At 49.1% G+C, this 25,542-nt stretch overlaps 13 protein-coding genes across 18 annotated transcripts; 6 read left to right on the top strand and 7 right to left on the bottom strand.

The window, feature by feature from the left end:
• Positions 1-349: 349 nt before the first annotated feature.
• FOIG_14075 (uncharacterized protein) lies at positions 350-2,542 on the top strand. Of its 3 annotated transcripts, XM_031215273.1 has the most exons (3): positions 350-1,114; positions 1,169-1,378; positions 1,430-2,542. In XM_031215273.1, the coding sequence occupies exons 1-3, from the start codon at positions 615-617 to the stop codon at positions 2,493-2,495; spliced, it is 1,776 nt and encodes a 591-aa protein (XP_031054991.1). In that variant the 5' UTR covers positions 350-614; the 3' UTR covers positions 2,496-2,542. The 3 variants fall into 3 exon arrangements, with proteins under 3 accessions (XP_031054991.1, XP_031054993.1, XP_031054992.1); XM_031215275.1 differs by having other exon boundaries at positions 453-1,114; positions 1,169-2,542; XM_031215274.1 differs by having other exon boundaries at positions 453-1,378.
• Positions 2,543-2,688: 146 nt separating this feature from the next.
• Positions 2,689-4,094, top strand: FOIG_14074 (uncharacterized protein). Of its 2 annotated transcripts, XM_031215272.1 has the most exons (2): positions 2,736-3,030; positions 3,130-4,071. In XM_031215272.1, the coding sequence occupies exons 1-2, from the start codon at positions 2,799-2,801 to the stop codon at positions 3,705-3,707; spliced, it is 810 nt and encodes a 269-aa protein (XP_031054990.1). In that variant the 5' UTR covers positions 2,736-2,798; the 3' UTR covers positions 3,708-4,071. The 2 variants fall into 2 exon arrangements, with proteins under 2 accessions (XP_031054989.1, XP_031054990.1); XM_031215271.1 differs by having other exon boundaries at positions 2,689-4,094.
• Positions 4,095-4,711: 617 nt separating this feature from the next.
• Positions 4,712-5,672, top strand: FOIG_14073 (uncharacterized protein; the record flags this gene model as incomplete). Its single annotated transcript, XM_031215270.1, has 3 exons — positions 4,712-4,869; positions 4,917-5,043; positions 5,100-5,672. The coding sequence occupies 3 exons, from the start codon at positions 4,712-4,714 to the stop codon at positions 5,670-5,672; spliced, it is 858 nt and encodes a 285-aa protein (XP_031054988.1).
• A 659-nt stretch (positions 5,673-6,331) lies between these two features.
• Positions 6,332-7,309, top strand: FOIG_14072 (uncharacterized protein; the record flags this gene model as incomplete). The annotated part of the gene is made up of 3 exons (XM_031215269.1): positions 6,332-6,426; positions 6,479-6,605; positions 6,668-7,309. The coding sequence occupies 3 exons, from the start codon at positions 6,332-6,334 to the stop codon at positions 7,307-7,309; spliced, it is 864 nt and encodes a 287-aa protein (XP_031054987.1).
• Positions 7,310-7,314: 5 nt separating this feature from the next.
• On the bottom strand, positions 7,315-8,281 carry FOIG_14071 (uncharacterized protein; the record flags this gene model as incomplete). The annotated part of the gene is made up of 3 exons (XM_031215268.1): positions 7,315-7,992; positions 8,041-8,167; positions 8,220-8,281. 3 exons carry the CDS (start codon positions 8,279-8,281, stop codon positions 7,315-7,317), a joined length of 867 nt encoding a protein of 288 aa, XP_031054986.1.
• Positions 8,282-8,959: 678 nt separating this feature from the next.
• FOIG_14070 (uncharacterized protein) lies at positions 8,960-10,022 on the bottom strand (the record flags this gene model as incomplete). The annotated part of the gene is made up of 3 exons (XM_031215267.1): positions 8,960-9,760; positions 9,809-9,935; positions 9,985-10,022. The coding sequence occupies 3 exons, from the start codon at positions 10,020-10,022 to the stop codon at positions 8,960-8,962; spliced, it is 966 nt and encodes a 321-aa protein (XP_031054985.1).
• Positions 10,023-10,385: 363 nt separating this feature from the next.
• On the bottom strand, positions 10,386-11,808 carry FOIG_14069 (uncharacterized protein; the record flags this gene model as incomplete). The annotated part of the gene is made up of 2 exons (XM_031215266.1): positions 10,386-11,223; positions 11,276-11,808. 2 exons carry the CDS (start codon positions 11,806-11,808, stop codon positions 10,386-10,388), a joined length of 1,371 nt encoding a protein of 456 aa, XP_031054984.1.
• Positions 11,809-12,166: 358 nt separating this feature from the next.
• Positions 12,167-15,620, top strand: FOIG_14068 (ATP-binding cassette, subfamily B). 3 transcript variants are annotated; one of them, XM_031215263.1, is made up of 6 exons: positions 12,167-12,889; positions 12,936-13,381; positions 13,427-14,342; positions 14,390-14,896; positions 14,949-15,091; positions 15,139-15,457. In XM_031215263.1, exons 1-6 carry the CDS (start codon positions 12,575-12,577, stop codon positions 15,338-15,340), a joined length of 2,529 nt encoding a protein of 842 aa, XP_031054981.1. In that variant the 5' UTR covers positions 12,167-12,574; the 3' UTR covers positions 15,341-15,457. The 3 variants fall into 3 exon arrangements, with proteins under 3 accessions (XP_031054981.1, XP_031054982.1, XP_031054983.1); XM_031215264.1 differs by having other exon boundaries at positions 14,949-15,620; XM_031215265.1 differs by having other exon boundaries at positions 12,167-13,381.
• A 193-nt stretch (positions 15,621-15,813) lies between these two features.
• FOIG_14067 (uncharacterized protein) lies at positions 15,814-17,548 on the bottom strand. The gene is made up of 2 exons (XM_031215262.1): positions 16,845-17,548; positions 15,814-16,789 (listed from the first exon to the last, which is right to left on the bottom strand). Exons 1-2 carry the CDS (start codon positions 17,232-17,234, stop codon positions 16,097-16,099), a joined length of 1,083 nt encoding a protein of 360 aa, XP_031054980.1. The 5' UTR covers positions 17,235-17,548; the 3' UTR covers positions 15,814-16,096.
• Positions 17,549-17,768: 220 nt separating this feature from the next.
• On the top strand, positions 17,769-21,772 carry FOIG_14065 (uncharacterized protein). Its single transcript, XM_031215260.1, has 3 exons — positions 17,769-18,221; positions 18,293-18,855; positions 18,913-21,772. Exons 1-3 carry the CDS (start codon positions 18,141-18,143, stop codon positions 19,478-19,480), a joined length of 1,212 nt encoding a protein of 403 aa, XP_031054978.1. The 5' UTR covers positions 17,769-18,140; the 3' UTR covers positions 19,481-21,772.
• FOIG_14066 (uncharacterized protein) lies at positions 20,680-21,723 on the bottom strand. The gene has a single exon (XM_031215261.1). The coding sequence runs from the start codon at positions 21,447-21,449 to the stop codon at positions 20,994-20,996; it is 456 nt and encodes a 151-aa protein (XP_031054979.1). The 5' UTR covers positions 21,450-21,723; the 3' UTR covers positions 20,680-20,993.
• Positions 21,773-22,160: 388 nt separating the features above from the next.
• FOIG_14064 (uncharacterized protein) lies at positions 22,161-23,986 on the bottom strand (the record flags this gene model as incomplete). The annotated part of the gene is made up of 7 exons (XM_031215259.1): positions 22,161-22,361; positions 22,437-22,631; positions 22,693-22,998; positions 23,049-23,389; positions 23,439-23,587; positions 23,639-23,726; positions 23,779-23,986. 7 exons carry the CDS (start codon positions 23,984-23,986, stop codon positions 22,161-22,163), a joined length of 1,488 nt encoding a protein of 495 aa, XP_031054977.1.
• A 367-nt stretch (positions 23,987-24,353) lies between these two features.
• FOIG_14063 (uncharacterized protein) lies at positions 24,354-25,473 on the bottom strand (the record flags this gene model as incomplete). The annotated part of the gene is made up of 2 exons (XM_031215258.1): positions 25,267-25,473; positions 24,354-25,212 (listed from the first exon to the last, which is right to left on the bottom strand). The coding sequence occupies exons 1-2, from the start codon at positions 25,401-25,403 to the stop codon at positions 24,354-24,356; spliced, it is 996 nt and encodes a 331-aa protein (XP_031054976.1). The 5' UTR covers positions 25,404-25,473.
• Between the last annotated feature and the right edge of the window lie 69 nt (positions 25,474-25,542).

The raw sequence follows: 25,542 nt of genomic DNA, 5'->3' as shown, positions 1-25,542 counted from the left end.
TGCAAATATTGAGACATTCTATACTAGACATTCCGCGATACCTCAATACGTGTAAGTGATTGTAACATTTCACAGTGAGGAGAAGTTACATTCATGGGCCGGAAGTTGCTCAAAAGTCCGCAGCGTCGCATCCCCAAATCATCCCAACTTTTAGCATCGTCATTATCTTCCAGCAATCAAGGCCGACCCCTGCCACGGCCTTCTTTCCGCACCCGCTAAATTCAGGAATGCAACTCAATAAACTTTACGTGGCTTGAGTACACGACTCATGCACCTACGCGTTATCGCCATGGATGATACGAGTTTCGTTTTCCCCATCACAAAACCGCTCAATTCCCCTGACCCCGAACAACAGTGAACCATTCGCGGCCCGTCAAACGGAGACACCGTCTGCATCGTGCGGAGCGGAACACCAGCGATTCGCTAGCAATATCGTAGACCCGCGATATCCCCCTGTCTTGAGTGCCGATCTAGTCCGGCCCGGGAATAGCACGCCCTGTGGCGACAAGGCACGTGCATGCCGCTCCCCCCTGGGGAAAATCTTCAATTCCCGTCTTTGATCAGCAAGTTGAGCTTGTATATCTCTCAGCTGTAGCTGCAGCTTCGTCTCGAGCATGGCATACCAACGCGAGTTCGAGATGCAAGCCCTCCCGCCATCTCCCAAATCACGAAGCCCCGAACCAACAGAGTATGGCTCCCCGTCAGCATGGAACCGCCTCATCACGAGTTTCTCCCGCGCCCCAGCGCGACATGGCGAAAATGATAGCCTTAGCAGCTACAACAGCTACGCCTTCAACGGGCGTCTGTTCAACATGAGTAAGGCAAACTACAACTCTGCCAACACAGCACTGGCACGAGAATTGAAGAATCGGCACTTGCAGATGATTGCGTTTGGTGGATCCATCGGAACGGGTCTTTTTGTCGCGTCGGGGGTTGCGTTGTATCGCGGGGGACCTGTTTCGCTACTACTGGCGTTTATCATCATGGGTGCTATGCAATTCTTTACGATGCAAGCTTTGGGAGAGTTGAGTGTTGCGTTTCCGGTGGGAGGATCGTTTGCGAATTATTCGACGAGGTTTTTGGATCCGAGTTGGGGTTTTGCTATGGGTTGGAAGTGAGTGAACGCGAATAAGTGAGAGTGAGATGAGATGAGACTGACTTGGGATAGTTATACGCTGCAGTATCTTATTGTGCTACCTCTTGAGATCATTGCAGGGGCATTTACGACGAACTACTGGAACCCTAACGCCAGCAAGAGTATTTTTATCGTTCTCTTTTTCATCCTTATCCTCGGAATCAATCTACTCGGGGTCAAAGGCTACGGCGAAGCTGAGTTCATCTTCTCAGCCGTCAAAGTCACAGCCATCGTGGGCTTCATGTAACAACGCCCCGAACTCACCCTCCTCTACACCTTCGCTAACAAAATCAGTCTTCTCGGTATAATCATCAACATCGCGGGCTCCCCAGAAGGCGACTACATCGGTTTCACCCGCTGGCACAACCCCGGCGCCTTTCACAACGGCTTCAAAGGCTTCGCAAGCGTTTTAGTGACAGCAACATTCTCCTTCGCCGGCACAGAAATGGTCGGTCTCGCAGCAGCCGAAACGAGTAATCCAAAAAAGTCCCTTCCTGTAGCTGTGAAGCAAGTCTTTTGGAGAATTTCTCTATTCTACATCCTCTCGATTCTACTCATTGGTTTGCTGGTGCCATATAATGAGCCGAGATTACTGGGGGCCAAGTATGGTTCTGATGCAGCGGCTAGTCCGTTCGTCATTGCGATTGAGATGAGCGGCTCGGATGTTTTGCCGGATATTATGAATGCTGTTATTCTGATATCGCTGATCAGTGTTGGAAATACAGCTGTGTATGCGGCGTCACGGACGTTGGCGGCGTTGGCGGAGCAGTCACTTGCGCCGAAAGTGTTTGCGTACATTGATCGAACGGGACGACCTCTCGTTGCGATTATTTGCTGCGGTTTGCTAGGATTACTAGCGTTCACCGCGAACTCGAAGATCCATAACGAAATCTTCAATTGGCTCCTTGCGATCAGTGGGTTAAGTACCCTCTTCACGTGGAGTTCCATTTGTATCTGCCACATTCGCTTTCGAAGAGCATGGCGGCTATCAGGATACAATGTTTCCCAACTTGCCTTCCGGTCACAGGTTGGAGTTTGGGGGTCTTGGGTTGCACTCGCAGCTTACGGGGCTGTTCTGGTTCTTCAGATCTGGGTTGCCATATCGCCGATTCAACCGGAGGGTGAAGATCCCCTCACAACGTCGGAACGGTTCAAGAACTTCTTTCTGCAGATTTTGACAATCCCTATTATCTTCTTGTTCTATTTTACGCATAAGACTTGGGTGGGGACAAAGGTGGTGAGGGATAAGGATATAGATATTAATACGGGGAGAAGATATCTCCATGTTTGGAATGAGGAGGAGGAGCAGGCCAGGAAAAAATGGCCTTTATGGAAGAGGGTGTATAATCATTTATGTTAATAGAGACTAGAATGTCATAATTATTCAGTTCAAAGATACCACGGATACAATTTGCAGTTGTAAAATGGTCGTATTGGCGTATTAGTACTAAATATCGCTCGCCAGATGACTCACGGCCGGTCAGCACCAGTGGAGTTGTCGGCCAGCCAATCGCTAACTCCAATTCCGTTACACCATGGGTTCATCGGCAACTCGGGCTTATCATAAAAGGGCGGTCTTAACCAACGTCATAAAGGGAACGCAGAGCCTCATAAATCCTCCAAATCGTATCGCTTAACCATTCTTTCAGACGCTGCAACGACAATGGCTGATCATACATTCTGGCAGTACATCCGCCTCAAAGTGATCGTCACTTTCATCCGTCTCATAAACTACATCTTCACGCGTCCTCACTTCACGCCCTCACCAACATGCATCCGCAAACTCATCCGCATTCCCTCCCGCGACCTCAATCGCTTCATCAACGCATGGATTTACTACCCGAACAACTACACCGACAGCCAAAAACTACCTCTTGTGATTAATTGGCACGGAGGTGCTTACACCCTCCCAAATCTCGGCATGGACCATCACTTTTGCGAGAAACTAGCCAATGAGAATAACGTCCTTGTTCTTGATGCTGATTATCGCAAAGCACCCGAGCATCCTCTTCCTGGAGCTTTAGAGGACGTCGAAGATACTTTTAGATGGGTTGAGGGTCAGAGAATATTTGATCTTGACAGAGTTGCCTTGTCGGGGTTCAGTTCTGGGGGAAACCTTGCGCTTGTTGCATCGTCTGAACTGAGACGTGAGTTTAAGATGAACATCAGGGCGGTGTATGCTTTCTATCCTGGTGTTGATTTCAGTATTCCACCAGAGGAAAAGAAAGTACCGGAACCTATTCGACCTCTTCCCGTGACTTTTCAGCATCTTCTCACTGAAGCGTACGTACCGCGCGTTGAAGATCGTAAGTCACCCAAAGCATCGCCCATGTACGCTGAAGCGATATCTTTCCCAGAGCATGTTATGCTTGTTGCTTGTTCTGGGGATATCTTCACGCCCGAGATTGAGGTTTTTGGAAAGAAGTTGGAGCGGGCTGGCCGTGATGTTGAGGTTGTCAGGATCCAGGGGGCTCATGGTTGCGATAAGACTACGAACCCAACGATGTTCAAGGCTGAGGCGAGAGATTTCGCCTACTCCAAGGTATTGCAGAGCTTACAGTATATTATGTAATAAGCAGCATGGCTAGAATGAGTACAGCGAGGCAGGCAAATCAGCCCTATAGTCTGCCGGTGGCAGTTTGGACGGCGGTAGACTTCATGAGGTGTGAACACATGAACATTTACAGCAAGTTTTGCTATACAGGCTGTTCAGGAGTTGGTATACTGGTATTTCTCGTTGTGCTGTCCTGAAAAAAAGCGTCGCCGAGTTGGTTTGTAAGGGTTTCTGATGAACATGCAATATACTCGCAGGAACAAGACAGAGCAGCGCTGTTTAAGCCGCCTCGACAATGAAAGGTTCAGGAACTGATTTACAATTTATTATCCTAATCTAGTCTAGTCTTAACATCATATTGAATATAAATATGCATGGGATCCTCAAGTAATACAAGATCATTCATCCCGGAATAGTAACTCCTGATTCCAGCCCAACAGCACACCAACACGACCATGGATACTGAGGGAAAGTTCATGGACATGGAGGAGTACGAGGTTATTTCTGCTAAAGCTGCTCAGCCACTAAAGGTAATGGAAGAAGAAAAGTCCGAATCCCGTCGTCGTGAACTCCTGCAGAGTCTGGAGAGCACTCGCTTAACACAGACTCCGTGGGAGACTTTGGCAGGTAAAGAGGCACGTATTAAAGAACTATAGAGTGAAATGAAGAGTCTCCGACTTGAGGGTAGACAGACCAGCGAGAAGAAGAGTCGAGAGGGGTTGCCGCCTCCGGAGTGGTATGAGTGGTATAAAACGCAGCATGCTGAGAGGAGGAAGGCTTATCTAGAGAAGAAAGCTCATAAAACGGGTGAGTCTAGTCAAGAGAGCTAGAGCCTTTATAATAGAAGGTGGTGAGATAACCACTACCATTGATGTGGAGCATGTTTCACATCCATTTCCAGTGTCAAGTCGAAGTAAGGTTAGTTGTGATAGGCGGGCAGTCTCTGCATGCACATAACAATCCTGCAGTGTCCTCCGCTGCCATGAAACCTCTCTGCTTATCCACCGTGACTTATAAAACCGATGGCTGATATTTTGCCCCGGCAGACTGTTCATCTTCCTCCAAACACCGCGCCCGGCTTCGAAACCTCTCCCTATATCAAGGTTATCAAATTCCTGCCGACGATGGCCTCGGAGAAGATGAACCAGCATGTCGAAATGCTCGGTACATCTCTTTCTAAGTGAGTTGCTTCTTACGATTTAAACCGAAAGCTAATTATCATGTGAGGCTCTACGAAACCGGCACATACTCAGACCTCATTATCACATGCGGAAATGACACATACCAAGTCCACAAAGCCATTGTGTGCCCTCGGTCGTCTTTCTTCACCGCGGCTTGCAGTGGAAAGTTCAAAGTGCATCAACATTGTTTCTCTTAGGCCCGTAATATGCACTGACGACGAATATACAGGAGGGTCAGGAGGGCAAAATCAACCTGCCGGACGACGATCCCGACGCAGTTCGAGAGATGATCCATTATCTGTACCATCTAGACCTTGCGGGCCACGAGTTCATTCCGGCGGACGGAAATTTTCTTGAAGAAGAGCTATCGACAACTGAACATGACGATGCACTGAAACAATTCCTGCAATCTCAGGGCCACAGGTTCGTCGGAAACAGGAGAGTCAAGGGCATGGTTCCCAAGCTCGCAGCCCGCATAGGGCCTTCTTCAAACCTCTGTCTATTCGCCAAGGTCTATGCCTTGGGGGAGAAGTATGGAATTCCGGGATTGAAGGCGATCGCGCTTGGCAAGTTTGAGATACTCGCCAAAGGACATTTTCAGACTGATGGCTTTCGATTGGCAGTGCAGGAAGTGTATGCCTCAACAATTGATCACGATCGAGGTCTCAGGGATGTGGTTGTTTGTACAGTTGAGGAAAACATTGGCTTGCTCAACGATGAGGCTTTTGAAGCTGTTGTCAAGTACAGTGATCTTGGCCATGATCTTCTGATGAAGATTACGTCGATGCGCCGGGCGGGGTAGAAAGCGTTGCCTGTCAGGGAAAATAACCATAAATAAAGGAAGAGGAGGTTCAACTTTGAACTTTAGGGTTCTTTATGATAAAAAGGACTAAAGTTTATAAAATTCATAAATGTTCATAAAAAGTTTGATAAGTCTAAATTAGTCTTGGACTTGTAGATTACCCGCCTCTTGTCACCGAAACGCCTGATGATAAATGTTCACTTGTCCCCATTAAACTACGACAGAACTGCCAGGCTTGAGGGTGACCTCTATGGTGCCACGTTTATTGGGAACGATAGAGTTGCCAGATACGCTGAACCTATTATACCTGATCTTCCTTAAAAGCACCATCCCCTACGAACCTTAACTCAAAGCGATGAAGTGGCTTGGACCTGTAGATTAGTTATTTCAACACTTTGTTTGTGGGGTTCTCATCGCCAAGCAACTTACCTCATCTTCATGTACACGAAACCTTCGGCCTGTTACACTTCAATATCCAGCGTTTCCTGTGGCTCAGAGTTTATAATGACCACACAGAACTCGGTGTTACATCACAAGCAACAGTCTATTTTCTAAACTCTATCATATATGGGTCAACCAAAAACCTTTTTACTCGAGTATGTATGTCAAGCTCCGTTGCACGCGTGAATCTATTGAATTTGTACCTTGATTCATCCACCATGGGGGATTTCATGGACTATAGACAAGGGGGCGGCCCACCACCACTTTTCAACGCAAACGAGGACCGTAATGACTATATGGAGTCCCTTCCCGTGTAAGATTTATAGTTCTTTTCAACACTTTTCTTCTCCTAATTTGCGAAACAGATTTCTGAAGACAGGAGAATTTTCCGATCTCATCATTGTCTGCGGCAACGATCGATATCGCGTGCATAGACTCATCCTTGGCGGTCGATCCAACTTCTTCAAGGTCGCTTGCAATGGGAATTTCAAGGTAATGCTCGTGACAGCGTTATTCATAGGCCTTGGAAAGTAGGGGCTTACAGCATACAACAGGAATCGGATGGCGAGATCAACCTCCCGGACGATGATCCCGCTGCCGTACGAAAGATGATTGGTTATCTTTACAATATCGACTATAACCCCACAACAAAGCAGATGCCGGACTACGAAGACGATGTAGAGGCAGAGCTCTCTGATACAGAATACGATGCTGAGACACGGTACCGAATGAGACTCTTTGGAGCAGAATTTATCGAACGAAAAAGAATAAAACAGCTCAAAGAGCTGGAATGGGGAGGATGGCAGGTTGGTGAACCTCCTCTATCTCCACAGCTCAGCCTACATGCAAAGGTTTATGCGCTAGGGGAGAAGTACGGAATAGAAGGCCTGAAGAAGGCAGCCAAGGGCAAATTTGAAAGTGAAATCCAGAGTGGCAATGTTGGGATCGACGACTTTGCGGAGGCGGCGGAGGAGGTGTACACTTCGACGGTGAGCGAAGATAGAGGATTGAGGGATGTGGTTGTCAAAATGATTGAGCAGGATATTCTGCTGTTGGATCATGTGGTAGTGCGGGAGGTCATGCGGGCTACTGACTTTGCGTTGGATGTTCTTTTGTACATGTCACAGGGAATGAGGAGTCGGGCAAGGTTTAAAGATTCACCAGAGACTGTAAGCCTGAGGGTTTGGGGCTCTTGACTAGACTAAGTCCTGGTCTGGTTCAGCTGATATCTGTAGAAGATGTCTGCTTCCTTTCCCTTCCGCGAATTATCCTGCACGTAGCTCATTACCAGATCATAAGCTAAGCCCTCTTCCTTCAAGAACTCCTTCATATCCTCCCGCTCAAAAAGTATCGTCTTCGGTTTCAGCATTCTGACAATTGCGTCGCGCAGGGGGCGATCGCCTTCGGCAGTGCAGGCGTATGCTTCCTTCATCACCTGGATGAAGTCCTCAAAGTAGTTAATACTGCTCCTGAACTCATCTTCACCCTCGGTTTCGAACTTATAAACAGCTAGAGCCTTCAAGCCGTTGATGCCGTATTTCTCGCCTAGTGCATAGACTTTGTAGTGAACACTGAGGCTGACATAGGGGACGATAGAATCGTACGATGCTGGTTCTTGTGGAGGAGGGACGGGGGCGGGGGCAGCCTGCAGTGGATGCAGAAGAGAATGGATGGCAGAGGAGTCACCACTGAAAGAATGACGAGTGCTTCTCAATGGCGCTGCTGAAGGCTTGGAAGTAGCCGTAGGAAACCCCTGATCTTCCCGAACCAGGCTCAAGTCGTGTGGGATAGTGTACGTTTGATGATAGAGATACTGGATCATCATGCTCACGGCAAACGGGTCATCATCGGGTAGTTCGATCTCGCCTGTCTGAGCTTCCTGTACCAATTAAGTAAATGTTCCCAGGTAGATTTAGTGCAAAGTTACCTTGAATCCACTGCCGCAGGCTGCTTTGAAGAAGTCAGATCGAGGACAGATGATTGCCTTGTGGACTTTGTGGCGCGCCTGGCCACAGATGATGACGAAGTCGCAATAGTCACCGGTTTTGAGGAGGCTAACCTTTGCATTAGCATCGGAGCGTGAAAGCTGTGGTTGGAAATACTCACTTTCCGAGGGCTCTTCTCTGATCGCCGGAGTGGTCATAGACCTCAATACTCCGAGGGGGCATGATAGGTAAAGAACCTTATTCTTCTTGCTATACAGCCGGGTTCTCCAGATCTTGGCACAGGGGCGCTGTCACAGAGGTCTTGACGAGAGACGGAGAGATTCACAGACGCATTTACTGACGATAGGGATGGTAGAAGATAAAGAGTGAGAAGGAAGAGGCGTCCCTTTTATAGCAGACGTGTTTGTTTATATTCAGGCAGCGACGGTGACAACAAACAGTTGTTGTTACTGCCTGGCCAATTCTGGATACTTTGCTGTTGTTTGGCTAGGCTGTCATGTTTGTACAAGAAGATATCATAGGCAACATCCTAGTTTCAACAAAAATATGAGTGAATTTGGACTATGAATGATGAACTGACCAAACTATATGGATTGCACAATCTTGATTAGTTTCATGACAATACACATTGAAGGATTGCACGGGGGGTCGCCATTCCGGCAGGCCGCTCCTGTAAAGTGAAGATTGCAATTTGCTTTTGGTTTGAGAAGCCTATGTGCTAGATGCCGGGGATAAGAAGCCCTTAGTTTCAGGAGGAATCATACCATCTGACGGCTGGCTGTGCTAGGGGAGGTAAGACAACTATGACCTCTATCCTAAGTGATGAGTATACTTAGGTAAATTTAGTTTATCTTGGGATGTCTTTAGACCAGTGAATTTTGGCACCCGTATCCAGTGGCTTCATCTCGATGCAAAGTCCATCAGCAGATCAAAACCCAAACCAGTCTCCTTGAGTACTTCCTTCACAGATTCCTTCTTCAACAGGCCCTTGTTGCTTCTCAAGATTGTGACCACGGCATCACGAAGAGGACGGTCCGTTTCAACGGTCGAGGTGTATGCTTCTCTTATCCCCTGCAAGAAGTCGTCGCTGTGAAGATGAAACTGGGCTTCAGACTCGAACTTGCGAAGAGCCAGGGCCTTGAGGGGCTGGATGCCGTATTTCTCACCGAGGGCGTAAACTTTGGCGTGGAGATGGAGGTTTGCGGGAGGGATGGGTCGCTGAGGAGCGGAGGGTCGTGGAGGGTGTGGGGTTGGTGATGGCGCAGGTGATGGACGGGGTGGGGAAGATGATTGATTGGGCGAAGCCTGGGAGGGACTCTGGACTGAGACGGAGTTTGTACTTGTGGAGGAACCGTGTTCTTGTCGGTTGCGATCAGATCCTCTTTGCGATTCTCTTGAAGCGATGAAGGCAGCGAATCCGGTGAATCTGGCGGGTTGAGAGGCGCGAACTGTTGAATCCTCCGGCAGTGCAGTGAGCCTCTTGATTCTCTTGTTACCGATGAAAGTTGCGCCATAGAGTTCCCTCTTCCTCTTTTCTTTCTCGTCATCATATTCGGTGTCGGAGAGATGCGCATCGATAGCGCCATCACGGTGAATACTCGCCCCGGCCGGCGCATACGTGTCATGATACAGATACTCGATCATCATGCGTACAGCAACCGGATCGTCGTCCGGGAGGTCGATTGTGCCTGTTTGCGCTTCCTGCACAGGTCAGTAATGATACAACACTCTCATGGACAAACCACTGACCTTGAATTTGCCATCGCAAGCTGCCTTGAAGAAGTGGGATCGTGGGCAAATGATTGCTTTGTGAACACTGTATTGATCTTTGCCGCACGAAATAACGAGATCAGAGTAGTCGCCCGTCTTGAGAAGGCTGAAGAGCGATTAGTAGCTGCATCATACTTGAATGCAGTGATACTCACTCTACGAGTGCTTTGCTCTGAGTGCTCTGAAGAGCCATGGTGGCTGCGCTGCGTTGCGGTGAGGATTGAAGATATGTTGTTGAGAGGTGGGAAAAGAAGTGTTGTGGAGTGACAACAACCGCTGGCAGCTGGTCGGGTTACACAAAAGCAACAACGCCCCACTGCCTGGTCAAGTGAATGAGTGATGGCACTGCCTGATTGTCATGCCAAGTGACAGCAAGTGGCAGACACTGTTCGTCTTAAGTTGATGCCCTTTTGCTTCGGGGTGTTGTGCCTGTTTGTCCGAACAACCTCGCCCATGGACTTTTTCGGGATATTACCATTGCTCTTTAGTTTGGTCACTGGGTTGAACAAGGGAAATGTGCAAGGAACAAACACCCGGTATTTCTCTTCTCCGTTCATCAACTGCCTCTCCCAGCCGTGTCAAGGTCGCCGGCAAATATCATCCCAAACGCGACATGTTCTCGCATCCTACCACAGTAGGAATCTTTGACCAGAAACTCAACGGGGATAATCTTTGCCCGGCCTGCTCTTCTCCATCCTACACCTGTAACCTTGCCAATCACCTTCCCAGGCAGTATCATTTCGTGTGAACCGCTATGCGTGTGACTAGGTTCATCAGGATCCAGCTCCTGGATATCAAGGTCAAGCTGATTCGCTGTTTTGACTGAAATGTAATTAAAGGAGCCATGTTGATCAATTGTGGCGTTTTTCACTGGAATTTCTTTCCCGTGGTTGATTATATGCCCTTGAATGGTCCGGACGATTCCCCCGCGTGAACCACCCGCACGTGTCGAGGTGTCTATTCTGAGTGACTTGGGCGCATCAGGGCTTTGCGGAGTCGGAGGCGTGTCTGAGGTCTTTGGCGATGATGATGGAACGGCTGAGTGAGGTCGAGAAGACTCAGGGCTACTGGAGGTATGCCGTGTTACCTCCGATGGGGCTTCGCGAGGCACTGGAACACTATGAGGCTTCTGACGCCTTGATCCTGGGGACGGCTGTGGAGTATTAGAGGGGGCCAGGCTCAGATATGTTTCTTCTGGGACAGGTGACCTTCGATCAGCAGGTGCTCTGTCAGGTTGGGGTGTCGAACTAGTTCGTCGTACACTCTGTGACAAGTAGAAAAGTGATTTCGTCGCAGCTTCAAAGTCTGACTCTCCATTTATACTTGACCACAGCTCCTTCATTACACTTTGATACTGTTTCTCGACTAGTTTTAATTGGCCCCTCAGGGATTTTCTCATAGGCGTTAGACGCTTTGTCGCTCAAAAGACACGAGTCTTATACTTACATCTCCTGCTTCAGGCACTCCGCCACCTCGCCAGAGGATTTATTGAGTAGGTATCGATTTATCTCCAGTCCGATGATTGGACAAACGAGGTTGAGACAAGACGCGACGACCTGCATTTCGGGAAATAATGATTCAACTTCCATTTTGTCCAGCAAAAGCCAGTTAATCTTTCTCAAGATTTCGGATCGATTATTCGTATCGTCAAGGTCGCGTGATGTATCCCTCATTTGCTTTCTGATGGATTCTGTACCAGAAACGATAATGTCTATGGACTTGTTGTCGATAATGTACTGTAGGACTTCTGACGGTGCTCGCTGCATTTTCTCAAGCGTTGATGCGTGACCTTTAAGCGCTTTCAAAGAAACGTCTATGCTGGTAGCCGATGCCTGGATTGAGCTCGCCATTCTTTCAATCTCTTTGGCGACATGGCCGTCGTTGGAGGTGATTCCTCGGAGGGATCTGACGAACTTGGTAGTCGGTCGTATTAACCCTACGATGGTGACAACACTGGCGAAAGCACCAAGGGCTTCCATACTGGGTCGGCGAATAGTTCAAAAGGCTAAAGATGAGTTTGTCCAATGTTGAAGAGCACGAGATGGTTGAGTTTATTTATTTCCAGTCCATCTAATACCTCTATGCCTTATTGTGCGACTGGGCTTGTCATTTGACACCTCATCACAGCCTGCTTTTGAATGACATTATCGACGCACTTCGATAAGTGTGTGTGTGTTCGGATTTCTACTTTCGGCAGACAGTAAGCCTATCGCTCAGTCAACGATTGACACGTCGAGCTGCACAATTGTCACAATCTGGAACCAACAGCATAGCCTGGTTTCCATCACCCCGCCTCAATCAGTTGCCTTACTTGCAGCATGACCAAGCAAGTCACTATTCAAGGCGACCAGTGCAGCCGCACATAAGGCAACACTCCAACAAAGCCTCAAACCGTCACTGGCAGATTCATGAGTCCAGAAACGGTATGCATGGCGGAAGGCATTCACAGAGTTTTAACGGATATCACGAGGGAGACTTGGAGAGGCTGTCGACAATTATGCCCCAGGTACGATGGAAATACGATGACACCGAGCAAAAGCAAGAACAAACACCAAATCGAATAAACCTTCACCCAAACGACTAATCTCTGCTAAGAATGATGCAGTGAAACAAAGAACAATCTCGCCATCGCTGATAAATCCGCTGACTAATCCCATCTCCCTCGGAACATCAAAACCCCGATCCCTTGACATCATCCTTAACTCACTCCCCGAAGCTCACGCCCATCACAAAACCTCCCCAGCCATGGCAAAGGCAGAGCTCGGATTGAAGATCGGCTTCTACGCCTATCCCATCGTCCTCTTCGTCACGCTCCTCGGCGTTCAGTCCGCTCAGTTCTACATAAGCCGCCATGGCAGTACGACGCGTAAAGTCGCGTTGGACAATGACTTGAAACAGCATATTGACAAGATTCGAAAGTTTTACGCGAGGTGTATTTGGGTTCTTCAGGTTGTGCTTTCGGGATTGTTGATTGCAAGTATTGTGTACGCTACGAGGGAGGTTTTTGCGGATCAGGATGGTGTGAAGGGCAGTGTTGTCTTTTCGTTTAGCGCATATCTCGTACGTTCCCCTTGCTCTCATACTCAGCAAAACTAACCAATACCAGGCATCTTTCGTTGGAGTTTTGCTTTACTACGTCGCTGGTCTTCTTCCAGACCCTGAAGGACCGTGGAATCCGAACTCTGCTCACCTTTCGGCATGGTGCGTCGGTGCTCTTGCAGAGATTGTCATCGCAGCTGCTCTCTCAGCCGTTGAGCCGAAACTCCGCGTATCACCTGGTTTTGTCGACACTCTCAACATTCTCGGAGCTGCAAGAGTTCTTGTGCTGGCGCTCATGATTGGGGCGTTGGGTTTGAGGGAGTATAAGACGAAGGCTCTGGAACCGAAGTCTTTGCCCGAGGAGAGACGGGGACTTCTTGAGAATGGGAATGGGGCGGCGGACGGGTATGGAAGTGTTCAACCTACTGCGGCCGAGCCGAGAAGGACGCAGGTTTCTGGGACGGGGTGGCTGGATTACTTTGCTGGATTCCGAGTCTTGTTCCCCTACCTCTGGTAAGTCCCTTCACTCAAACCACGCTCATCCACTGACAATCACAGGCCAAAGGGCTCCCCCGTCTACCAAGCCATCGTACTAATCTGCATCATCCTCCTCATCTGCCAACGCACCGTCAACGTCCTAGGACCTCTCCAGCTCGGTACCCTCGTCGACAGCCTCGGCGAAGGCAAACTTCCCTACAAGGAAATCATCCTCTACGTCGTATACCGCGCTCTCCAAGGCAACCAGGGCGTTCTGGGCGCCGCGCGATCCCTTCTCTGGCTGCCTGTATCCCAATCTCTCTTCCGCCGCCTCTCCTCTGCTGCGTTCGAACACGTCCTCGGCTTATCCCTCGAGTTCCACCTCAACAAAAAGGTCGGCGAAGTCACCAGCGCCCTAAGCCGCGGCGCTTCCATCAACACCTTCCTTGAGAGTTTCTGCTTTCAGGTTTTTCCTATGGTCTTTGACATTTTTGTCGCTGGTGTGATTTTCTTTGTGAAATATGACGCCTTCTACACGATCATTGTGTTTTTCATAATGTGGTCATACATCTTCCTCACAATCTACGTCGCCAAGTACCGAGGAAAACAACGAAGAGACATGACCGTCAAGACCCGTGAGATGGAAGCTGTCAAGACTGATGCTATCGTGGCGTATGAGACGGTTCAGCATAATTGTGCTGTTGCGCGCGAGACGGCGCGGTTTAGAGACCATGTTACTGTTTTCCAGCGCGCGGAGAGATTGGTGCAGTGGTCGTTGAACGGGTTGAATCTCACGCAGAGTTCGATTTTCACATTGGGAACGGCGTTGCTCGTTTCGGTGTCGGCGTACAAGATTTCAATCGGGGAGCAGACCGTTGGTGAGTTTGTGAGTCTGATCAATTACTTTGTTCAGCTTCAAGGTCCTTTGAACTTTTTTGGGACGTACTATACCATGCTTCAGAATAATCTCATTGAAGCTGAGCGACTGCTTGATATTGTGAGTACCCTCTCCTCTGCGATAATGGGGTATGCTAATGGAAACAGTTCAAAGAAACACCTGGCGTGGTCGAGAAGCCTGATGCTATTCAGTTGCCCTCACCCAAGGGCGAGGTCTCCTTCAACGATGTCAAGTTCGCGTATCACGTCAAGAAAGGCGATCCTGTCCTCGACGGCATCAACTTCACGGTTGCCCCAGGCACAAAGACCGCTATTGTCGGAGAATCAGGTAGCGGAAAGTCCACCTCCCTCAAGCTTCTCTTCCGCTTCTACGATGTCACGGATGGCTCCATCACCATTGACGGCCACGACCTTCGAGATCTCAAGCTCGAGAGTCTTCGCAGCAACATCGGTGTCGTTCCCCAGGATACAGTTCTGTTTAACGCCACGATCATGTACAATCTTCTGTACGCGAGACCAGATGCGACAGAGGCAGACGTTTATGAGGCATGCAAGGCGGCGAATATTCATGAGCGCATTCTCAACTTTCCAGATGGGTATGAGACCAAGGTTGGAGAGCGAGGATTGAAGTTGTCAGGTGGTGAACGCCAGAGAGTAAGCTACCGTTACTGATTAGCATTGCGGACATGGTCACTGACATTTGTAGATCGCCATCGCCCGCGCGATTCTCAAAGACGCTCGCATCCTACTCCTCGACGAAGCAACCGCATCTCTCGACTCACACACAGAGCGTCAGATCCAAGATGCTCTCGAGCGCGTCACCGAAGGTCGCACAACCATCACAATCGCGTAAGTCAATCGCCAAGCCTCATCAAACATCGGCTAACAGTATTCAGTCACCGCCTCTCCACCATCACAACATCAGACCAGATCATCGTTCTTCACAAGGGTAAGATCGTCGAGCGCGGAACACATAATGAGCTTTTGGCCCAAGGAGGACGATACCATGCTATGTGGGAGAAGCAAACGACTATTGAGAAGAAAGAGAAGGAGAAGAAGGAATTGGAGGGTGAGGCGTCGGAGACTGGGTCTCAGTAGACGATGGAGTGTAGGATATGTATTTTAGAAGGTTGGAAAGTCATCGCAGCGATTGGCTGTCAGAATTGCTGGTTAGAAAGCATGGCGGGTAATAAAAGTCATTATTTGTTGGACCTCGTATTGTACTCTGCATCAAGTGTCCGTCCATTTTGAAATGAGCGAGGCTGGCATCGCGCCGCATCTCACAGCACCAAAACCGGGGCTACAGTACAAAGTCATCACGAGAGCAATTGAAGCTTGACCCAACATCAACCAAACAGCCATCCCTCCTCAAGCCCGCACCAATCGAGAGCTCTGCATATAAAGCTCCCCCAAAACACCAATGACATGCAAGAAAACTGTCACAACCTCTAATACAGCCTAGCTTCAACCAGATCAGCCTACTTTGCGGGGTTGTTCTACCGATCAGAACTGCGCCGACGTCATCTTACAAAGTTCCTCCACGTCACGGAACGGTCTGGACCAAGATTAACTTGGACGCGCGTATGTCGGGTGATGAACTCATGCAGTGTTGCATTGACTTTGGGGACTGTCAGATTTGGATCTGAGGGACTGGCGAACGCACTGATGTGTCGAGATAAGCCACGAGGCTGGCGTGTCTTGAATGGGGCGGTCTGAATGGGCTTCGATGTCGTGATTGAGCATTTCTGAAGCCAAGACATGGGATTGCACGGTATTGAAGAGGATCACAGATTGTGAATAAACATCGCTGCCATTAAAAATATTATAGTCATATATAATTAAGCATAACCCCTTCTACGTGAGTTTAATGGCATCCTTGGCCTCATCACTAGAAGCCTTCTCAAAAAACCGTCCCCAGCACTTCATCATGAGCATGTTGATCAAATACAACCCTCCACTCAGCCCGATCGCACCGAGCAGGTACCAAACCCACGGCCGATCACCCAACCACATTATCGCCTTCGTATCGCCGTGATGCCACGACGCGCCCTCGTAATCGGTCAGATAAGGTTCAAGCTCGGTCGCATTGATCACCTGCACCGTAGTCTCAGGCAGCGAGGGCTGTTCAAGAAGGTAGTTCTTCAGCGCCATGGTGAGGAAGAGCGGTCCCGCGGATACCATTACTGCGACGTGCGGGAGGATGTGTGCCCAGGGCCGGGTTATATCGTTGTAGAGTTGGATTCGTGAGAGGGCTTTTGTGAAGGCGGGATGGTGCGCGGAGGTAATCATCATGTCGTTGGAGACGCCGGTGGGTGTTGTGCTCTTGAAGACGGCGTGGTGCTTGCTGCCGTCGGACTCGATCTGGTGCAGGGGGATTGTCGCGTTGCAGAGCGTGTCCATGTCGAGATAGATACCGCCATAGTGGTGAAGGACAAAGTATCGAATGGCATCGGCGCGTTGAATGTTGAAAGGGAAAGTGTCCCAAGTGTCGAGGAACCAAGGATACTCTTCCGAAATAAAATCGCGAGCCTTATCGTCCGTCCAGTGCTGCGACAATTAGCATCCATCTCCTCCAGTGACCACCAACCCAGGACAAACAAACCTTGTACTCAAACTCAGAGTAAGTTTCCTTACAGCTCTTTACCAAATCCTTCCAAGCGTCAGGGATGGTCTCATTCGCACTCGTCTGGTGAAAAATCCTCGGTATCGTCCTCTGCGCGGGCACATCCTCGCCAAACGAGGTATCATTCAGGGGCAACGTTAATCTCGCACCGAACAGCTCCTCATTCCGACGCAGCAGTGTGATAAGCGGGTAAAAAGCATGGACGAGGACAGCGACGATGAGGAAGTCGATGAGGAGGAGGATCACGGTCGAGCGGCGCAGTCTTGGCAGACGGAGGTACTTCTTTGGCACAGAGGGCGTCGCCCATTCGAGGCGTTCTTCATCGTAGGAGTTTTTTCGTTCGGGACCAAGAATCGGTGAGGATGACATTTTTGCGGGAGAGATATTATTAAAAAGAAGTAGTATTGAAAAAGAGAGGGAGAGAAAGGACCGGCGAGCGGCTTGGCGTTGCGTGAGCTTTTGAAGGAGTGGAAGATTGTTTTTGGGCTGAGATTAAATCTGACGCTCGCCTGCGAAAAAAGATGGTGGATTGCGCCGCAGGGACAGTGGCAGTACAGTTGCAGTGCGCCAAAGGGGGGGTGACCCTTTCATTATCAGTGGAGCGGGCCCCCTAGAAAAACAAAAGCGAGAACGAAAAATCCGAGGGGGATTAGGGGGTCCGCGGACGACGGGATTGGCTGACCATCACCCCACTCCGTCTTATCTGACAATTTCAGCGGGTGCATTTTGTGGTAAGTTTATAGTGGCTTCATGCTCCAGAGTTTCTGTCACCTCCCCCCTTCCAATCTAAAATTTAGCCTCTGCGGAAATGGATCGTCTACGTCACCAAGCTGATGGTCCAGTGACCAATTAGTACTGGCGCTTCAGGGGCTGCCTCCCAGATTCACAACCAAGACACGTAATAACACAGCGCTCCAACCCGCCAAGCTTATCCCCCCTAACTCATTAACCACCTAACGCTCGTTTTTATTCTGTAGCCCCAGTGCATTTTAGCGGTCGGTAGCTGTGATCAAGAATCCTGATCCCAAACCAAGCATCCTTGCCCTTGTTTTGACCCGGGAGCAAATCTTCTCCCCTTGTCCATTATTCTCCGCGTCTTCCGAAGTTCGTTCTTTATCTATCTTAACGTAAACTCTTTTTTTATCGACTCACCCGACCAAACCTATTTGTTGTGACAACCTTTAAGCTTCTTTTTTTTTTTTTCACCCTTCTCATACTCTGTTTCTTTTTACGTTCTTTTCTTTGCAGTCGGCACATGCCGCAATAGAAGACATCATGGCTCAAGCGCAAACTCAACAGGATGAACAAGATTTGGGTGAGCCGCAGTTTGCCTACCACGCCGTCGTCGAGCCAATCGTACGTATCTCTTTCTCTTGATAAACTCGGTCAGCCGTGGAGGCTAACTTTGTGTGTGTGTTCACGTGCAGTTCATCGTCGGTGTCATGATCGCTTCATGCTACTTCAACCGCCTCCGAAACTTCTCCATCATCCCTTCGTCAAAGAGCGCCGACCAAGGTCTCCTCGGCCAATCGAAGCCGGAGCCATGGGACGAGGAGGACGTCCACGACGAGACAGAACGTCTCAACCTCGCTGACGCAGCGTCGCCGACGGAAACACACCCGCCCAAGAAGAGAACGTGCTGCGGCACTGTGGTTCACACGCCCAACTCGAGCCGATACGCCAAATACTGGCACTCGCGCTTCATACAAAAGTTTCCGTTCCTCGTGGAGATGTTCTACTGGGTGGTCAATCTACTCTTCTACGTCGGCGTCAAGTCGGCGAGTGAGCTTATCGCCGCCACGGATGGCGTCTGGCAGACTGCGGAGAACCATGGAAAGGCGGTCTTGTGGTTTGAGCATGAGGGCCCGTTTAGCTGGATGTTTCCTCTGCGGGAGATTGATGTCCAGAGCTTCTTCAGGAACGATCACCAGACGATGCTGACCATCTTGAACCGCGCTTACTCCCTGATTCACATCCCCGTCACTGTCAGGTTCGTTGTTTTTGCTACTGCCCCTCTCGTGAGAGAAACATGGCTAACAAACTTCAGCTTCCTTGCATGGTATTACTACGCCGCACCGACGCACGCCCAATTCGCTGAGGCTCGTCGCATGATGACGCTCACAAACCTCTTCAGCTTCGTTGTCTTCACAACATACCCATGTATGCCACCGCGTCTCCTCCCCGAGGAATACGGTTTCTTCGACACCGTCCGCCGCGAAGACGCCGAGTCAATCTACGCCACCAACAAGTTCTTCAACCAACTCGCCGCGTTCCCCTCGCTTCACTTTGGGTACTCTTTCTGCATCGGCACTGTTCTCCTGTACCACTCTGGTCTGTTCCGCCGACGCCTTGCCCCCCGCGAGAAGCGCATGAGCAAGGCGTGGCAGGTGTTCTTCGTGGCGCTGAGCATCTTGTACCCCGCGTTTGTGTTGACTATCATTGTTGCTACGGCGAATCACTACTGGCTTGATGCTCTGGCTGCTACAGGTGTTGTTCTGGTTGCTTGGCTGTCGAACCGTATCTTGCTTGGTCTTTTGCCCTTGGAGGATCTGTTCCTCTGGTGTGTCAAGCTGGAGAAGCCCTTCCCTACGACTGGAAACCGGGGAGGAAAATAAATGACACTCAGCATGCTTTATTCAATCATCACATAACGATATCCCATAGCAACTCATCGCAATGAACAAATTAATGTTAATCTAGAATAATGCCAATACACGCACGCTTCCTCTTGAACCCCCACTTCACGATATCCCACAACACGATATGCTCACGTGCTCACCTTTAAACAAGGCTTGACCCATGCTCGCCTCGTCTGGCGGTGCGGAGTATGTGAAATTATGGTGGAGTTTTGACCATCCCCTTTATGCGCTTGACGGAATTGAATGTGGGGCCTGCTAAAGGATCGGACCCGACGAGATTACCGTGCCGAATCCCACGACGGAAGACGGAGGTTGAATGAAACGCCGTTGGGGTGATTAAAATCTGACCGACTTGTGGCACCATTAAATTCTGGCTGACGAGAGACGGGCTGAACGAACGCGCGGACGAACAAATACGCGTAGATAAGATACGAGCGAAATACGCCAAATACGCGTAGGTTTCACGGCGACTATTGATCGGCATCGGTGAATACAAAATGTCGAGAATCGGGGTCTCGGACGTTGGAATTAGAGTTCAATTAACTTTCAAGCTTCAAATTTTCACTCAAGGGGCAGTTCATTCATTCCTATCGATTTCCTTTGGTCCAATCACGCCGTGAAAGAGACTCACTTGTCCAAAGGACCCTGCATTGCTTGTCTGGACGACATTGCATCCGACGAAGCCGGTTGCACTACGAGGTGTGAGATTCTTATGTCGTGTTTGAGATCTCACGTACAGAAGTTCTCCGGGATGGGGAGTGCACTACGCAACGTCGCTGAATTAAAAATGAGCCATTTATTTGAGTACTCGGAATCGAAGCATGCATGTATATGCCGATGATTCCGTAGACTAAAGCAGATTCGCAGCTTCTAATTGTTCTAGAATTGAAGATGATCTGATGGTGTTGAAAATCTAAGTCAGGTACCCTGAAGCTCTCCGCCAAGAATGGATCCGTTCCCCAGACCCTGAAAATCCAGCGCAAATCTTTTGTGTGCGATGTTCAGGGTCCAGTCCTGGTGAGATGTTGTGAAACGTCAATCGGAACACAAGTTTTGCGATAATCTTGGCTGTGCGATGCAGATTTCCATAGCTGGTTGTCGCAATCTTTCGTACAGCGCTGTTGGTGCACCACTGTACCCTGTACTTGATGCGACGCAGTTTGATCAATCCACGACCCAATATAATCCAAGACCAGTTGAAGAGTCCAAGGCATCTGCAAGACTGACATGAATTATAAGGTCTTGGCAAAGACTTAGGATAATATTATCATAAACTTTGTACAAGTTTTCTAATCCTTAGGACTAAGTCTAGGGTCAAGTTTAGGTCTTTGTTTGCAATCTCATACGAAACACAGCTTGACAATTGATGTGATTGACGACGGCGGGCTACTAGTTACATCGACATGTGATAACCCTGCTCTGCCCATCCATAAGCTTTGATATGATACCCATTGTTTTCTTTTTATCCTTGCCTCCCATCGATCGTCGTTTACTTCTTAGCGACAGCCTTGGCGAGGTCAGCCAAAGCCTCACGACGCTTGAACTTGGCATCCTCAATGACACCCGCATCAGCATCGCTCGAAAAGTTTCCGCTCCAGGTGACAAAAGTAGCGCCCTCGTGCTTTCCAGAGGTGACGGGGTAGGCGCGCACAGTGCTGACGACAGAGGTGTAGCTGAGGGCGGGCTGCGACGAGATGACGCTGTAGGTGATGTAGTGGTCGATGGACGAGTGCTCCTCCTGCTTGACCTCGAGGACAGTGCCGTCCTTGAAGGTCCACTTGACGATGTCGGTGTCGGGGGATACGCCCTTCACCCACTCGCTGGAGGAGAGGGCCGAGTAGAACTTGGAGAAATCTTGCAGCTTGATCAGGTGCCAGACGTCGCTGAAGGGGGCTTCGATGACGGCGGACTCGAGGACCGAGGTGGAGGTGGGGATGCGAGACATGATTGCGGTGAGCGTGAAGCTGATGTCGGATTGATTGATTGATTGTGTTCCTTTGATGGATTGATTGAGTGAAGTGGTTGTTGTTGGAAGAAGGTAAATAGAGGGGTCACAGAAAGATTTGTGGTGGTTACTTTAGTGTCGTCATAGGCAGCTCAGAGCTCTCTACATTGGGCAATAGCTACACCAGCTGTGCCGTTTTGAGGAATGAGGTGCCTAAGGCAATCAATGTCGTCACCATTAATCACACAATTCACTGAACCATTTGGGAATATCTTCACATTATCTATCTATCTGCTGTACAGTATCTTCACTCAATTGCGACAAAATTTTCTTGAAACTTTTTTTTTTCTTCAACTGGCGGGGACCTGATGGGTGGAACCTCAATTCAAGATCGATAGCACCAGGGGAAGTAAGAAAACTTAGGGCCTTTATCCTAGATGCCAAAAATGCTTAGGTACAGTTAGGATGGCTCTAGTAGATCTCTAGACTAGTTCTTTTTGTCACCTTGGTCTGATGTTAGAAGCTTTTCTTGCTCCTTCGGGCCCGGCTAGGCGTTAAAGTGAAGAGGAGCCACTCAGTTACCCACCGGCTTGAATGAATGGCTTGCATTGACTGGTGCACAGAAGGTTTGTCGTACGTAAAAGTAATCCATGTATTAATCCTCAAACTGCTTCAAAGTACACGCTGCATATGAGGAAGAGACAAGGAGCCTCATTCAGGCTGCTTGGCTTCTCGTTCTGCTTTCTGGCTTGCCTGTTTGTGCGATCTTGTAACTGCTCTGAACCAGTAAAACGTTCCAATAGTCAGTGGTATTGCGACGATGATGTACATCCACCATTGGCTGGACATGACAAGACGCCCATTCTTGCCGTTGTCAAAGTCAAAGTTGAAGATCCCCATGCTGAAAAGAGTCTATATCATCGACGGTTAGTAATGTTCTTCTCTTGCATCTCTCTGTAAAGCCCATTTAGATGGTAGGTCACTTACAGCCACAAATGTCGATGGTAGATAAAACATGGTGAGTTTGGCAATGGTGATCATAGCCTCGCTATCGAGCTTCGTAGCGATTGCGATGTCGTTCATCCTACCACTATCTTCTCGATTCGCTTCCGTCAATCTTGTCATTGCTTCAGTACTGGCCTTGATAGCGCTGTCTGTTCTGAGGCTCAAAAGAGATGAGAGCTACGACAATCGAGTTAGCAAGATGCCCGGATCAAGAACAAGAGAGTTGATATGGCCTCACCGTTGATAAGCAGACATTGATTCTTCTGATGCGTGTGTCTTGGTAGCTCTTGAAGGAGATCGCCTGTGAGCGGAGAGTCTGCAAGTTCTTTTCGACACGGAGGAAATGCTGCTTGGGAATGGATAGCAGTTCTCTACAGTCCTTGTGCTCGCTGATGGTATCCTCGATTATCTGTATCGTGCAGTCCACCGACTCCAAGATCTTCTCTAGGTACGGCAACGACTTTCTCAGTTGGATCGCCGTCTCTTTCACTTTTGTCTCTTCATTCTCTGCAATCTCAAACCTGAGTGAATTGCTGTAATCTTCCTACAGCCCCTCATGTTAGAGACAGCTAACCTGATAGATAGGATACTCACCATTTTGCTAATGAGAGCAGAGAAAGAGTGTGCATTCATGCCCTGATCCTGAAGAATTGAGCTCAAAGCGCACGTGACAAACGTAAACGGGTCATCCCGTACACCAAGTTCTTCTGCGTTGTCACAAGCAGATGCTAACTTTTGACCAGCAGGGATTGCGCTCGAGTATAGAATACGTGTTTGTCTCGTCTTTTTGTCGAAGCTTAGATAGAACATGCCTGCGTCTTCATATAAATGGGTCACACCTTCGGAAGAGTCAACTGGAAGAGAATGAAGTTCTTGACCTGGATGGGTGAAGTTATCTACGCCGGCATCTACCAGTGGAAGGGTAAACCAGATATCTGTTAAGTATTGGATGAGCCTTTGCCATCCACTTGGGGAGCAGCTTACCGTAGTGGGAACCGTAAAGCCTCCGGCCTAGTCCTCTGAGGACGTTGTACTCTAGACCATATGAGATCCACGGCGCAAGGCCGAGACTTTGGGATAACTCGCGTAGTTCGCTGGCATAAAGAAGAAACACACTCCGAGGAGTTGCATTGCTAGACAATGATTAGCATGGAAAAAATTTATCGTGAGTCTACTCGACGGACAGAATGTGTATATGATCATCATCCAATTCAGACATGGCTTTCTGTATCTCTTCAAACTCTCCAAGGATGAAGTCTTTCGTTTGAACTTCTGCTCTTTGTCAATAAGATTCAATGGATCTGGTATGCATACAGTTACCAACCATCTCCCGCGTAAGTGAAACATCGATACGTCAAGAATTTGCTGTCTCTCCAATTACTGAAGTCGCGCAACCTTGCGAAACTCACGGTCTTCAGACTGTCCATATCAGGTGCATAGGCAGGCGAGTTAGGACTAGCGCTGATGTCGACTGGGAGTTGGAGATCTGCGCTAGAAGCGGTGTCTGGGCTGGATGACCGTGAGGACGCCATGTTGATAAGAACGCATAAAGTAAAGAATTAATGCTCCACCATGGAGTGATAGTTTCTTTCTCCCTTGGATTTCAGAGATCTATCAATGTTCGGAGGGAATACTTAGATTGATATAGCCGACTATCGCTGCTGAACCCCCGTGTCTGGTCGGAGAGGCTGAGACATGGATGCGACGCCTTGGGGACTGCCTCGTGATACGCCACAAAAGATGGCGCCTCCAGGCAACGAGGCTAAAGACACCATTCTGGGCATCGGGATTAAACCATTGAAGAGCGATGGCATACAAAAAGCCCGGTCGAACGGGAAGCATTATTCAGTTGGTATGCACGAGGGCGCATGTCCCATGAGCTATCTACTGAGCTGGTATCTAGAACTGCCGGCCCATTCGACTATCCGCAGCATCCAACCTAAATCTCTTCAGCGCAAAGAAATTATTCGCTCGTTCCAGTCTTCCCCTCCACCGCTTCTCTTCCCGCTGTGCTGCTCTGTCGCTGGTAACCTTGAGCCTTGAGAGCTGTGCAGCGAGGATAGCTTCATTAGCCTGCACTACCTCTCGACTTCCATTGACTGTTCGCCGATGTGCAATCTCCATACCTGGCTCTGCAGGCGCTGAAGGGTCTAAACGTTTCTGATCTGGTGCATCTCGACGAGGGACGCGCGGTTCTTCGTGTTTGCGATGAGAGATGACTCTCCCAGAAGGTAGCCTCACAGGATCACCTGCATCCTGCTTTCTATCCCTCAAGGCATCTTCGTATTGCGGTATCTCGTAAAACTCTTCTGTTTCTGGTGAGATGTCAAAACGGCAATGGCTTTTGGCTAGCATGTGATGCTGAATTCCCTCGACTGTACTCCGACGCCTGCCGCAGCAGATGCATTCTCTGTATGTATTGATAACGAAGTGAAAGTAGGAGACTAGCGTTTCGAGATCGACTGCTAAGAATTCTTGGAAGGGAATATTGAAGCCGTGTGCTGTAGACATATGTTTCATGCTCTCGTCTAAAGTTGAAGAGTCTTTGGTGCAGAAGAGGCAGTGACCGGGGACGAATGTTGTAGCAATCAGTTCCTGGGCTTCTTCGAAATCATTATCTTCAACGTCACTTTCGGATTCCGGGTCATCGTCCTCAAACTCGTCTCTTGTCTGTCTTAAAGACGAAGGCAATTTCGAAGAAGAAGTTGGCGTTGACGACACTGTAACGCCATGGACCTTTTCTTGTAGCTTTTGAACACTTCAAGCGATGGTTAGCTTTTGCTCATGTCTTGTGTGAGGGAGAGATACTTACTGTCCGTCACTTTTGACATGGGCTTTCCATGTTTCCAGTCCTCGTAGCTCGATGTTGCAGAGTCTACAAAATGAAGGAGTCTGCGCGACTCTGCGCGACTGCTGCTGATCGCTGTTAACAACACTGGTGTCTGCCATGGTCGATTATCTTGTCTTGCGAGTCGTGCTCTGGGATTGAGTATTAGTTCGACCGGGCTGGAGATGTTTGATATAAAGGACAGACTAGATTAAAACACGGTGAAGGGTGGTAAGTGAGTTTATATATTAGGTCCTATAT

The sequence above is a fragment of the Fusarium odoratissimum genome, assembly GCF_000260195.1.
Source record: "Fusarium odoratissimum NRRL 54006 unplaced genomic scaffold supercont1.38, whole genome shotgun sequence".
Lineage (NCBI taxonomy): Eukaryota > Fungi > Ascomycota > Sordariomycetes > Hypocreales > Nectriaceae > Fusarium > Fusarium odoratissimum.
This window is presented reverse-complemented; position numbering and strand designations above follow the sequence as displayed.

Bases quoted from the DNA above. Each gene is read 5' to 3' on its own strand.
- FOIG_14075 (XM_031215273.1), top strand. From the start codon at position 615: ATGGCATACCAACGCGAGTTCGAGATGCAAGCCCTCCCGCCATCTCCC. The intron at 1,115-1,168 runs GTGAGTGAACGC...GACTTGGGATAG, and splicing joins GGTTTTGCTATGGGTTGGAA to TTATACGCTGCAGTATCTTA. The intron at 1,379-1,429 runs GTAACAACGCCC...TAACAAAATCAG, and splicing joins ACAGCCATCGTGGGCTTCAT to TCTTCTCGGTATAATCATCA.
- FOIG_14074 (XM_031215271.1), top strand. From the start codon at position 2,799: ATGGCTGATCATACATTCTGGCAGTACATCCGCCTCAAAGTGATCGTC.
- FOIG_14068 (XM_031215263.1), top strand. From the start codon at position 12,575: ATGGCAAAGGCAGAGCTCGGATTGAAGATCGGCTTCTACGCCTATCCC. The intron at 12,890-12,935 runs GTACGTTCCCCT...AACCAATACCAG, and splicing joins TTTCGTTTAGCGCATATCTC to GCATCTTTCGTTGGAGTTTT. The intron at 13,382-13,426 runs GTAAGTCCCTTC...TGACAATCACAG, and splicing joins GTCTTGTTCCCCTACCTCTG to GCCAAAGGGCTCCCCCGTCT.
- FOIG_14067 (XM_031215262.1), bottom strand. From the start codon at position 17,234: ATGTCATCCTCACCGATTCTTGGTCCCGAACGAAAAAACTCCTACGAT. The intron at 16,790-16,844 runs GTTTGTTTGTCC...TAATTGTCGCAG, and splicing joins ACTCTGAGTTTGAGTACAAG to CACTGGACGGACGATAAGGC.
- FOIG_14065 (XM_031215260.1), top strand. From the start codon at position 18,141: ATGGCTCAAGCGCAAACTCAACAGGATGAACAAGATTTGGGTGAGCCG. The intron at 18,222-18,292 runs GTACGTATCTCT...GTTCACGTGCAG, and splicing joins ACGCCGTCGTCGAGCCAATC to TTCATCGTCGGTGTCATGAT. The intron at 18,856-18,912 runs GTTCGTTGTTTT...AACAAACTTCAG, and splicing joins CACATCCCCGTCACTGTCAG to CTTCCTTGCATGGTATTACT.
- FOIG_14066 (XM_031215261.1), bottom strand. From the start codon at position 21,449: ATGTCTCGCATCCCCACCTCCACCTCGGTCCTCGAGTCCGCCGTCATC.